Here is a 14,442-nt window from a genome sequence, read left to right as displayed (position 1 = left end):
AGTTTTGGGAGGGAGTGCATCTTCTTCGGTGGCTTCAACAGGATTATGAGATCTAGGAACTAAAATACGGGAGAGGTTTCTTAGGAGTTCCTCCACGAGGGAGAAAGATCGACAGGGAATGAAGCGACGGGGAGAGCAAGTGAAGGAGAAACTAGAGAAGAAAGATGAGAGAAAGCCCTACACGACGGTAGGAGAAAGTCATCTCATAGCTATGTCTATCCATATTTTTCACTGTATCAATGTGCATTGCAATACGTATCCATTTCCAAATTTATCGATATAACATGTGAATTGTGATACAAATATTTTGAACCTTGAGCTCAAGGCAAACGATGAAATTGAGAAATTTACATTGTGCACGCATATTGACCAGCGAGTAGCAAGCACCACAATAGATTGAAGATTTCTATGTAGGCTTTTGAACATTTTCAAGTGAAGTCATCAATTGAATTTTTCCTTATGAGAAACTAATTAAAATATTCAGGAGAAAAATAAAAACAAAAACAAAGAATTCCTACCATTAGGTGGGAAAAAGAAATTTATAATGATGTAACCGTAATCCAAAATTTAACGGTTTAACCTCGAGCTAACTAGCATTCAACCCAAGCATACATATCCTACGGCTCTTTCTGTTCTCGCATGAACATCAAGCTTGGAAGGATAAATTATAAGCACAAACGGCTGTTTATTCAAGTACACATAGCAGTATGTGCTTATTCAAGAAATCGGTTGAATATGAATCCTAGTACCTCTCCAAATTGGTAGACAGATGGCAACAAGGGTAACTCCCCATATTGCATATATGAATTGTCAAGAAACGCTCTTTATCAGTGGAGGCAGAAGGTAGGAAAACATGAATCCTACCCATGTTTGAAGATGTATAAGCTCAAAAGCAGCTGGTCCAGAACACAGCCTAAGATGTCATGCGTTCATATTCCCCAAACACACATATTTTATCTGCAGCCAAACAGTTGAAAACATATTATAAAAATGCCAAGAATTGATATATGGAATATCACTGGCAATGACTTACTTCTAGGTATTCATCCATCCCATACTTGGAACCTTCTCGACCAAGTCCGGACTGTTTTACTCCTCCAAATGGTGCAACCTACATAGAAGGAAACATGCTTCTTGTTATAACCAATCATAAAACCCACATTTCCTTCTTTGCATTCCTCGGGTAAAGGAAAAAAAAATTAGGGAGTGCTAACCTCTGTAGAGATTATTCCTTCATTAACACCAACCAATCCATATTCAAGAGCTTCAGACACACGCCAAGAACGCTGGACATTTGTTGTGAAAATATAAGCAGCTAGTCCTGCTCATGTATACACAAACAATTAAATGTGAGTTTCAGTAGATACTCTTTCTCATTATCACACAACATTAATCAACATCAATATTTCTATTATATATGCAACGAGTATGTAAGTTGTACAACTAGGTGGTTAGAGCTGCAAAGTGGGTTGGGCTGCCCATGGGCCACACATACACACACACACACACATATATATATATATATATATATATATATATATATATATATATATATATATTTATTTATTTATTTATTTTCAAGTTTATTTACTATATTAATCCAATTTTATTGTAAATTTTCAAATTTATTTTATTATTTCATATATAAACAATTGTATACATCAAAATTCATATGGAATAAAATTTTAATTTTTCAATTTCTTGTTTATCTTGTTAATTTATTTTAATTTTTTCATTATTTTTTTTTCAATTTTTCTAAAAGAAATTGTGCTACCCATGGCCTAGCCTGATCTGGCCCAGAACAGGCCCACCTGGGCTCATGCCATTAGGCGTGTTAGCCTTTCCTATTGAGGGTTTTGGGCCAGGCAGGCACAACTTGCCCAGGCCCATGTGTTGGCAGGGCATGGCACGGCCTGCTACAGTGTGGGCAACCACCCACCCACCCCCACGAATACATTACACATCTATTTATGGTTAGATGGAAAATATTCTTAATCAGGGTGATGATGGTGACAAGATCACTACAGAGATGATATTTTTAATCAGTCAAACTAATAAAGTTTCTATAAAGATCTCATGCTTGGAACGACATATGCAAAAAGGTCTGGACAATTAACCTGCATTAGTGTCATTGGCCATTCGGATAGCTTCCTCCTCAGTTTTAAAACGCAAAATTGGTGCAACAGGTCCAAAGACTTCCTCCCTGAAAAAAAGTAAAAGCAAAAAAAAAAAAAAAAAAAAGATACAGTAGGTCAATGTTCTGAAAACCATAATTTTATCATCACACCATAGAGAATGTTGAACCTAATTGAATAATGAACTGTGTCACAAATCGTAAAGATTATTTCTGCTTTTTAGAAATTTCTGAAAAATTAAAAAACATCTATACTAAAAATAAAAAATATACAGAAAAATAATTCACCTATACATAGCTACTATAGGGCTATTACCTAATGATGGTCCCAGCTATCCGTGGGTTTTTTGGGAGGGGCAGATCGAATATGGACCTGGCCTTTGGTATTTTCGTCCAAGATTTTACCATTGCACCAAGCAATGGTGGCCCCTTGTATTCCATAGATAAAATCCTCTACAAAAGCCAAAATCCCATGCAAACCCAGTAGAGGGGGTGATAGCAACTTGGATCCAAGATTAAAGTTGTATGAGGACAAAGCAATTGTAAATAAATCTTTCGAAAGTTCTATTCTGACCTATGAATCTTCCAAGAATTTTGTGTTACTCTAAGAACCAACATCATAAGAAATAAACCTCAAGGAATCGTTCACCATAAGCACAGTGTGCATACAAAAAAATCACACATACCATTCCACTATATACCTCCACCTATTGTTAATTTGTTACTCAGATAAAGCAAAGACAAAGCTGGTTTACAATATTGGATAAGAAATTTACACTAAAAATTGAAGTATCCAACATGACACAACACCCTTGTACCAGGGATGCAACTCGGGTTGGCCCGAGCTAATATTTTAAATTGCTTTGAGCTTGGGCAGTTGGAACTTTTGACAAAAGTCCAACCTGAGTCAATCCAAGTTTTTGCATCCTACCTTTACAAAACTCCATGTTTTTGCACTGTCTGCATACATATAGACACCATAGGGGTGACCAGTTCTACTAGAATTAAGAAAAATTACAGACTTTCCACCACAATAATAAAGCACATTAATTGCTAAACTTCAATACAAATCGACTATGCACAGGCAAATCAAACTACAAGGCTGAATCCCATAGGCAACGTAGAAAATGAGCAAAATACTCCTAAAAATATGGTAAAACTCAAATTTTCATAAAGATTCCAAATTTGACTCTCTTATCTGTAACACTAAAATAACAGAATTACATCTAGAAATGTGTAACACACTTATCTATACTACTATTAAAAGTACCAATGAGAGTGGAACTTTTGTTTGACTAAAATACCCTTTTGAATCTGGTCCCTCTCTAATTGTGGTTTACGAGAGTAGAAAATGTAATTTGAATTACTTATCACCTTAATTAATTCCCTCTCATTAAGTCTTATACTTATGAATTCCCATCATCTTCCATTGAATCCTATTCTTGACTAAAATGCCCTTATCTTTGAATTTGGCCATCTCTAATTGTAAGGAAAAAATGTAAATTGAACTACCTTTTACCTACTTCAATTTCCTCAAATTAAATCTTATATTTAAGGTATCAATTCCCATTCTCTCTCATTAAATCCCATATTTAAGCTATCTTTCTCACTAATAAATCCTATCATTTCTTTTGCTTCAAATAAATTCTATCAATTAGATCTATATCCAAATGCTTTTAGTAATATAAAACCCATGTTTAAAATCAACCCAAAAATGACAACATTCTTTCATCTGGTGGTGAATAATTAATTAAACCATCCAAGTCAAATAGAAATAAATGCAAATATTGCAACAAAAAATCGTAGAAAAACTGGGCACATCCCTAATATTTTATATTAATCATATAAGGAAAAATATGTATAGTAAACAATAATTGTTTTTATTGATGTTAGAAATGAAACACAAAATGTAAAACCACCCAAAAATGAAATTGGTTTCCTATTTGGTTGTGGGTCAACACTCAATAGATCAACCTTTTGGGCTCGGATCTGCTACACATGAGTTGTTCCCACATCCCTACCCACGAGTAATTACAACTGCACATTGGGAATATCTCCCTTATCATTCTTGGGGAGATGTTCCCAATACACGGCAGTGGTGTTCCATGGGTATGGATGTGGAAACAATTTGTGGGTAGAAGATCTGGAGTGCAACCTTTTAGGTCAAATGTGTCAACCCTTGATGTCAGAATTAAATAATAAAGATTAAAAAATATTAAAGCACAAAAAATGAAAAAATATAGAAATTCACTAATATGTTATATTAACCATATAAAATAAAAATAAGTGTGATTACAAACAATTGCTTTTGCTAATGATAGAAATGAAATACAAAACATAAAGGGCAGCTAAGGCTCCTACCAATGTGGGGTTTAGGCGAGGAATAGATGTACGCAGCCTTACTCTGAAGCTCCAGAGTCAATTACCCATGGTGAATGGTTAGAACTGGAAACTAAACAAGTTGTACTTGACTTAGAAATGGTAGCAATGGACTTGGAAGGCCAAGAAGAGGTCTGATGAAGGCTCTCAAATTCCTCACGAGTGATCGAAACCAGCTCATCAGTAGCATCATTCATACTAGTGCCACCCTCAACTGTGGCATGATTAGCCCAAGATGGAGGACCATGCAAATCATAACAAAAAGCAACTGTGTCCCTCACAGCCACAATGTGTGCACTCTCAGACAATACCACAACCTCCATAGTTTCTTCCACCACCTCTTCCTTGCTTCCACCACGACTTACACGTCTAAAAGTACCTCTCCCCTTAACAACCCTTCCACCACCATCTCTAGCTACCACTAAGGCAGACTTCTCTTAGGAAGAATGATAATTGTGGGATTGGCATGTCTTACAGATATGAGAAACACCACAGAAAGGAAGGAAGACCACTTCCCAAAACCTGAAATCTCGTAGGTTTAAACTCTGATCTCAATCCTGACAAGAATCTTGCGACATCTAAATGTTCCCTTTGAGTCCCGAGTATAACTATTGGGTATGCTCCGAAATCTTCTTGTCTATGTCCAAAAACATGAGATTAATACTAATGTTGTTTTCCATACTATTCCATAAAGCAGTCACAATCTGAGAATTTTCTTGCACCCATTCATTGTACCCCTCTGATCCATTCTCAGGTAGGGGTGTAAACGGATCAAATTCGAATCCGATTTAAAAATTTGATATCCAAATTTGATTCGATATCCGACAGATATTGGAAATTAAGATTCGAATTCGAATTTGACTAATTAATTATTTTAGGTAATTAATAAATATTTTATTTATATAAAGTATATAAATATATAAATTATTTATATAATTTAATTATTATATATAAATTATATAAAACATTTAAAAATTTTATAATATTATATATAAGAATTAAATAATCGATGGAATTCAGATATTTATCGAAACAAATCAGGTCATATCCGAATTCAACTTGTTAGATATTCAAATTATCCGAATTCGATTCGATTATGTCGAATCTTGAATTCGAAATCGGATTTTCGAATACCATTGACACCCCTACTCTCAAGTGGATCTTCCATGACATATTTCAACTTCCCTCTAGCAATCAAAGATACTTCCACGGATTTAGCCATGGTACATAATTAGTACCATTGAGCTTAATGGTGGTTAGCTGGGTATTCATAAAGTCCGATTGCACTACTACAAAGGGCTTGGAGCTATTGCTAGAGAAAGCCATAGGAAGAGCAAAACACCAAACAACGAGGATTAATAACACTAATCACCAACCACAAGATGGAAAGCACATTACAACAACTTTAATCTCAAATATGGGTACAATAGTACCTTGCTACAATAGTTTGCAACCCTAGAAACCAACAAACAACGACTTGCACAAGCTTGTAGAGCATCAAAGGAATCTACAAATCGTAGGAAGTGAGTTCCCACACCGCAACATACCAAACTAATCACCACACATAGTCACAAACTCAACACACATACCAAGGATTTAAATATTGACACGATACTCCCGATATGGGGCGTATCGTACCGGTATCGGCCTTTTCCAACACACAATATGCTACAACTGGAGGTGTATACTGCCAGTCCTGGATATCGGGTTGATACAGGCATGTATCGCCTTGTGTCGGTGTGTATCGGGTCAAAATGGGCACATATCACCTTGTATCGGTGCGTATCGGTCTAATACCATGCAATACGGACCGATATGTGTGAGCTTGTTTAGTTGTTTATTAAAATTAAAGCAAACACGTGACTCGAACCTAAGTCTCCCAACATACTACATGATGTAAACCATATATTTATGTTCAACAATTTTAAGGCAAGTCGTAAACCATTAAGGTAACTTAGTTCTTGTGTAAAATATTTGAAATAAAATAACTTTTATTATATATAGCATCTACATACTACATGTAATTTAAATAAATAATATATTTATGTTCAACAATCTTAACTAAAAATTATGAAGAACAATATTCAAAATCGATATTTTAACTAAAAATTATGTATGTATCTTAGAAATTTTAACAGATTTGATATATTTTAAATTGAAAATATATATTTTTTATAAATTATTAATTGATATTTTAGTTTACATTTGAGAATTTAATATTTAGTTGATTTTTTTGTTAATGTAAAAAATTTTAAGTAGTAAATAGAAAATAATTGATATAATAATTAAAATATAATATGTGCATATGTTATGTGTCTTGGACTCTTGATTGATGCATTATCCATAAAATTGTGTGATATTTATGCATCATGCTATATTAATTTTAATATATTTTATCATATATACCATTAAAATGTATGTTTCCTTTGTATTTATACATTATTTGTGACTATTTGATTTTAAATTTAGTGTTATTAATAAATTTATGGAATATGTATGTGTTTCCCCAGTGTATCTAAGTGTTTCTATTTTTTTCGTTCGTATCCATGCGTTTCCATAGCATATCCATATCCATGTCAGATATGATACTCGATACCGATACTTTGATCCTTGATGCATACCTGTACTTACGTCTAGGGCTGCAGCAAAGAGGAACTTAATACACCATCACAAACAACTTAAACTGACCAACTCAAGGCACTAAAGCCTCGTTTCCTAAGGGACAACCAATCCTTTTCAGTCCCTTTAGCAACTTGTCTTGAAATTATGGAGTTCTCAACTCCTAGGGCACAAAACAGAGGCGTGAACAGTAATCCGCGAGTTCACAGCTCTTATACCATGTTATTGTTTGTAAATAAAGTAGAAAAAGAAAGGGAAGAGGGAAGAAAAAGATTAGGAAAGCTGTATTGCACAGTAGAAAGTAGGAAGAAGAAGAAAAGTAGGTTTCAAGGAATACAAAATGTATATTCCTTCCTCTCAACCCGCTCTGTAGCACTGTTCATTAAACATGCGGAAATTACAAAAATGTCCATGTTAAGTGATTCTTTACAGGGGAATACAAGATTACATCAAATGACTAAAATGCCCTTGTGGGCAAACATTTCAATGGAAAATTTATTTTTGGATAGAGTTTTATAGAGAATACCCTCCTTTCCTTCTCTTAGCTGAGAGTTAATTAACTCATTAGCAATAAGAACCCTGTAAACAATCTGCCTCCCTTCCACAAAAGCACCTTAAGAAGATGAAATCATTTTGCCAATCACATCCCTCATTCTTGCCGCCAATATTTTGGATAGAGTTTTATAGACACTGCCTATTAGGCTCATAAGTCTATAATCCTTTAGATCACAGGCATCTTCTTTCTTCAAGACCAAAGTAATAAAGGTGGAATTGAGGCTTCTTTCCAGATTTGGCATTTGAGTGAATCATTTGACATGCCTATGGGGATTGAGAAGGTTCATTCTGATTTTGAGCAAGGAATTGATTACAAAGTGGGCAATGGGAGCAGAACCAGGTTTTGGGTGGATAGGTCATGTAGGCAGCAACCCCTCATGGAGACATATCCTTGTTTATGGTGGCACAAAACAGAGAAGTTTTGGAAAGAAACTGTTATGCAATTGCTAATGGACAGGTGGTTTGGGACCCAACTTTAAGAAGAGACTAAAACGAATGGAGATAGTTCAATCAATTCCCACGATCTGCCCTCAGCTGGGGGTTCCAGATTGAAGATGGTGGATGTGGGAGAAAAGTGGTGTATTTTCAGTAAAGTCTCTTTACAGGAAACTGAACCAATGAGTACTTTCATTTCACTGCCTTCAAAATTTGGCACTCTGCTACTCCATCCTAAATCAGGTTCTTTGTTTGGACAGCAGTCTTGGAGAAAGTGTTTGACTCATAATAAACTGCAAAGGAGGGAAATGCATTTGGATGGCTTGGAGTCTGTTATGTATTATAGGAGAATGAGACAGCAAGGCATCTCTTCCTACACTGCTCCTATAAAACTAAAATATGTTGTATGGTTCTCACAAATTTTGACTGGTTACAGTGCTTCCCATCTTCAGTCTTGGCATTCATGCAGAGTTGGCAGCCTAGAAGCAAGACGAAGCAGGGGAGAATTGTAGGGGACCTGATTCCTTTGGTTGTGTTTTGGTTGGAGGGAGAGGAATAATAGGATTTTCCTCAATCAAGGAGAGCAGGTGTTGGGGAAGTCAAAGGGTTGTGTACTTGGCTGTCTATCCAAAAGTAGTTTAAATCTTAAGAGTACAGAAGATTTGTTGACAAATCAATTTTGTTTTTATGTTAATATCTTGCTAACAAAAGTTCGTATAGCCACTCATACATCTTGGGTGTTTTAAGGTCCATGGTTACATTACCTTCTCCAAAAAAAAAAAAAAAAAAGATTGGTGCAATTATTTACCTTGACAGAAGCATTTCTCTGTTGACATTGCTGATCACTGTAGGCTCATAAAATGTCATCCCAAGGCTATGTCTTCTACCACCAAGGACAACTTTTGCACCCTTTTAGATAATAAGGTTACAGGAACAAACTCATCGTATCAGATAATAACATTTTAAGGAATTTTTCAAAACAAAAAATGTGACTACTATCTCCTCTAATCCCAGATGCAAAAAATAGCTTGAAAGAAAGAAACAATTACGATTTGAACATTGAGCTATACAGAAATCGTTTTATTAGCTGCAATCTTATAAAAACAAATAGTGTTTGCACAAAGATGACAATGATATCACAATTTCCAAACTCACCATCTCATAGTATGGATTTATGAGTAATGATTCTAAAGATGCATAGAAGCAAAAGTTCAAAATGTTAAACACGATATTTTGAGGAACAAAATCATCATATGACATAAATAACATTTTAAGGAAATTTTCAAAACAAAAACGTGACTACTATGTCCTCTAATTTCAGATTCAAATAATAGCTTGCAAGAAAAAAACAAGTACAATTTTAACATTGAGCTATACATCAGTCTTTTTATTAGCGGCAACCATATAACCAAATAGTGTTTGCACGAAGATGACAATGATATCACAATTTTCAAAGTCAAATATCATGGTATGGCTTTATGAGTAATGATCCTAAAGCTACGCAGAAGCAAAAGTTCAAAATATTGACAATGATACACCTGATACAGGGTGAATGTGTATCGCATTGGTATCTGAAGGCATGGGTATGTGGTATCGGTGGAACAGCATGATGCTGTTAAGGACCTATAACAGTGGTCATGACCACTGCTAAAAGTCCAAAAATTATAAAACATAATTTTTATATGTTATAAACGATTTTATTACAGGAAAGAACTATAGTATGGATCCATCAATGATCTATTAAACTCATTGGTCTAAGAATGAGTTGTCAAAAGTGAAATTTTTTTCCTTATTTTTTAGGAAAAAATTAGAAAAATAGTTTATTTTATATATTTTAATGATTTTCATAGAAAGAGAGAACTATAAGACAGATCTATCAAATACATTGACCTAACAACAATTTCACATGCCTTGTAATGAATTTTTAGTAGAATGGAAGTTCAAACATTGTTTGATATATTATTAAAATGTACATCTCTTATGTGTTCATAACTTATTCATTGTTATTAAATGTACATCTCTTATCTATCCATGGCTTTCCACCATATCCATATTTATCCAAAGGGTATCCATATCGAAGCTTCCCAATACGATATGTAATGCCAATATTTTGGACCTTGCAAAGAAGTTAACGATTACCTAGGAAGGGCTTTCGATATAAAGGCCTTACTTTGTCTCAAATATTTTGCCAAAAAGAAAATGATATCCAGACTTTATAAGTGCATTTACCCGACAAATACATATTTGTTAAGGCTTAATGTGCTTTAAGGCATGAAGCTAAGTAAGATGATGGTGCCCACTAGGCAGTTTGTTAAATGTTGATCTAGGTATTAAACCTGATGAAGATGTTAGCCAATAATATATAAACCATCTGATAAGGACAATGCATTTTCTGAACATTTTATTGCCTTAACCAAACATTGACATTATCATAGCCTTGCTGACATCACATCCAGACAAACAAGCTCAAGGCACCTATTCCATATACTTTAGTACATCTACTTCCTTGTATGATTTATATTAACTTACCTATTCTATGAACAAAATAAGTTTAGCAATATATCACAATCACATATTAAATGAAACAATTGCACCTATACAGCACAGAAAGTGCCAACATGTTGTGACATAAAGACATGCTAATCACAAAACATAGCAATATATCACACATTAAATGAAACAGTTTGCATATATACTCCTGAAGATGAAATTAAGTCGATATTTGCTTCATTCTTTTTTCATTGTTTATCTGATACAAAAGCCGAATAAAGTAGGACATACTCATGTAATAAGAGTAAAAAGATGACCCATGGATACCAAAACAGCCACGGAAACTCAAGGACAAAGTTTTTTAATTGATTGGGAATTTTGAAATCTAAGATGGCTACATACTTAGATACTGAAATAATTTACTCACTTAGCCACCCTTTATTTAGTCAGTAAATCAGCTAGAGCATTAGCCAATCCTCTCATCCATGTTTAAGCGATTGTCAAATCTCTTTGTAGTTGCCTGATTTCCCTCATCACATTTCTGTATTGCCAATCATACTCACTGATCTTTCTCAGCCAGCTACTACCTGTAAGGCCATGGACTGGATGATCTATACCCTGACATATGAGGAGTTGGTTGATGGTTTCAGTAGAGGAAGGGGAGGAAAATGGGGCAAAGAGAGGTGGCCAGACCCTCAGAGGGACTGCCTACATACCCTCCGGCGAGGGATTAGGCCCATGTAGTTTTATAGAGATGGAATTCTGACAATTGAAGATGGATGGCATTGTTAGCTGCAGAGGGAACGAGAGAGAGAGAGAGAGAGAGAGGAAATGGACCAGTAGGGGAAGTGGCTCAAGAAGTTCCAAAGAAGTGCTCCCAGATGGGCATGGAGACCCCTATTTATAAAGTTTGGATGGGTGGAATCTGGAAAATTCTCATTCCAGATCTTTCTTATTTTTATCTTTTCTAAAATTACCCTTTAATCTAGAATGTTCTTTATTTACTCATTTAATGCACATGTTTAATTACCTTTCTATGATGTTCACGGCTTAGCTGGATGCTTTGCTCTTCTAGAATATTCCAATATTTAATTAGAACACATGCTGATTTATTAATGTTATAGGATGTCCAGCACTTTAGGCCTTTAGCTATTTTACCTTAAAGTGGGCCGGTCTAACCTGGATTCAGCCCAAGTCAGCCGGGTCTACATACTTATGCAATGCCACCATCTAACACTATCACTTTGGAGCCTTTGTCCAAAATTAATTTCTAATATCAACTTTGAAGTGACTGACTTAACCTCAATCCTCATAAAACTGCTAACACTTCTGCTCTTGTTCTGTGACTTCAGTCTCCAATGCAGGACCTAAAAATATGGCTATTATCAAGTCATGACTGTCTCTAAATGCACCACAAAAGCCAGGTAGCCTGAATTATCTATGCTGCACCCGTCAATGTTCAATTTAATCTAGTTGAACCATGGAGGACTCCGCTGCATAAGAAGAGAGATTCTAATTGCAGATGACTGTTGTACATGTTGCCATCCTCTAAGTCTAGCATCTTTGGAGCAAGGGGCATGGCTTCTAGTGTCTTGATCCAATTATCCAATGCACAACTTTGATTAGGATGCCCTACAAGATAGCTTCATTGACAGTTTCCCCCCCTCATTAAGAATTCTGTTCTCACTTTGCTAAACTGTCCCACAACACCTTTGCCCTTATACATCTCCACATTACCTATCCCCTCTTCCTTCGCATTGTGAAAAAGGATGGTTTGAATAGACTTCCTAGATCATCCGGTGGCACCCACCTGCAACCAAACAAAGAGAAGATCCTTTCCCAAAACAAAAAATCCAAAAAGGAGATTAGTAGGTGGTAGCTGCTTTCTCCACTTGCATTAAATAGAAAACAAATGATAGGAGGCAGTAGGTCTTCTCTTTTGGAGAGTTTCACACATGCCAATCTTAAAAAGAAATACCTCCCAACAAAAGGCTCTAATTTTGGGTGAAACTGGTCCACTCCAAATTTCTTTGACAGGGAAAGCCTACAAGAGATTTGAGGAGGAAGAAATGGATTTTAAAGAAGGACAAGTGAAAGCACCAAAAAGATTTCAGTGTCCAGATTCTGTCCCAGAGTTTGGAAATGTCCAAGAAAACCCCATAATGAAGATGATTCAAATTTAAGACCTCCAAGGTTTTGAGGTCTCCAAACCCACTCCTAAGCTCGAAATTCCAGTCTAGATTGTTATTGGAAAAGAAAACAGAATAAAATGGCTTTAGCTTTATAAGTGGGCTGGGAAAAGCAAATGGTCCTTCAATGCTATTCTCCCATCAAATGCCTTCCCAGGATTTGGTTCTGTTGCTGGAGAAACGTCACACCTAACAAATCATAGTAAAGTCAGAAGAATGCTAGGGATGACATTCCAAGTGGAGGGCAAAGATGCATGATTTATTATTCGTACATAAATCAATTAGCCAATATCCCACGAATACAGCTCACTGCATTGTGCCACTATTTATCCATGTCCATTAGAAATCTCCTCAACCATTTCATGAGAAGGACAAGATTCCTTTTTGCTCCTTTTTAGTGTCCCTTGGTTTCCATAAGGAATATTCAATAATCTTCTCTACTCTCCTCGTCACCATGACAGGAATGACTTGCTTCTTTGTAATATTAATATCCCATAAAATTCAATGGCACTTACTAATACTTGAAATCTTTCATCAGTAAATGCAAACATGAAAACTACTAGGATTGCAACCTATGGAAGCAATAAACCTTGAAAATAGAAGAATCTATGCAGTATCCAAAATACATGAAATATAACGAGGATGTACTATTTAAGAAGAAACCAGCATTTAGGAAAATAACAGTGGGATAAGATAGAACATCATTCTGTAACACAGTACATATGGATCACTTGGGGGGTGTTCTACAACATGGATGCTTTTGTTTTCATTTGTTTTTGAAGTCACCACGTTAGCAAAAAAGAAAATAAAAAGCAAAAAGCATGTTCTTGAACCCAGTTTTTGTTTGAAAGGTAAAACTGTTGTAGTGTAGTTTGCTTTATTATTATGCTGAGTTTTACCTGTTTCTTATGTTATTGTTAGTATGAGGGGAATTTATGTCTTTTTCCTCTGTAGTACACCCTATTATAAGTAATAAGAGAGGCTTCTGCCAGACACTATTGACAGCTCCAAATACTCGTCTCTTTCTCTTCTTCATTTCTTCTCTTTTTCCAAGGAATCTAACACTGAAAACATGGTATCAGAGCACTAGATCTGAATAAAGGACTTCTACTGTGCACTTTCATCCTTGTTTGGTTTTCTTCATCATATAAGGAGGAACAACAGAATACCTATCGAAGTAACTCTCTTTCATTTTCACTCTATTCTTTGTCCTTGGTTGTAGATGTGAATCAGTCCTCTAATATCAAGAGTAAATTTAGGGATTAGCAGAAGAAAACAGGTCCAAATAGCTGTACAAAAGAAGAAGGCGAAAAGAAGAGGTAAGAGAAGAAGGAGTCGAATGTTCTCCATTCTCCTCTAACCCTATTTTATTAAGATCCAAAAATTTGATGAGGACAAGAATGCCCTTAAGTGGGCGGCCAGCTTGGCAGTTACATAAGGAAAATAAAACAAAAAATAAATAACAGGCCCATTAAGAATAAAATAAAAAATATTACAAGAGAGGATGTTAGGGCCCATTCGGCTGTTAGGACCCATTCGGCCCAGTCTCTTTACACTACCCCTCAAGCTGAGCATAGATGTCAATCATGCCCAACTTGCTTATATAATGTGTCAATTTCCCTCTTGGAACTCCCTTGGTCA

The 14,442-nt window shown here is 35.5% G+C and overlaps 1 protein-coding gene across 1 annotated transcript in view; it reads right to left on the bottom strand.

Annotated features, from left to right (window-relative positions):
• Window positions 1–425: 425 nt before the first annotated feature.
• ALDH5F1 (aldehyde dehydrogenase 5F1) overlaps window positions 426–14,442 on the bottom strand; it is an 84,100-nt gene continuing 70,083 nt past the window's right edge. The window contains exons 16-20 of the mRNA XM_088958834.1: window positions 8,931–9,031; window positions 2,118–2,203; window positions 1,215–1,321; window positions 1,034–1,111; window positions 426–957 (exon numbers count right to left, since the gene is read on the bottom strand). Of these exons, the coding sequence (XP_088814960.1) occupies window positions 922–957; window positions 1,034–1,111; window positions 1,215–1,321; window positions 2,118–2,203; window positions 8,931–9,031 (408 nt within the window). The 3' untranslated portion in view covers window positions 426–921. The remainder of the gene's footprint in view (window positions 958–1,033; window positions 1,112–1,214; window positions 1,322–2,117; window positions 2,204–8,930; window positions 9,032–14,442) is intronic.

The sequence above is a fragment of the Nelumbo lutea genome, chromosome 8 (genome assembly GCF_056320005.1).
Source record: "Nelumbo lutea isolate HS-2025 chromosome 8, American lotus-T2T, whole genome shotgun sequence".
Classification (NCBI taxonomy): domain Eukaryota; kingdom Viridiplantae; phylum Streptophyta; class Magnoliopsida; order Proteales; family Nelumbonaceae; genus Nelumbo; species Nelumbo lutea.
This window is presented reverse-complemented; position numbering and strand designations above follow the sequence as displayed.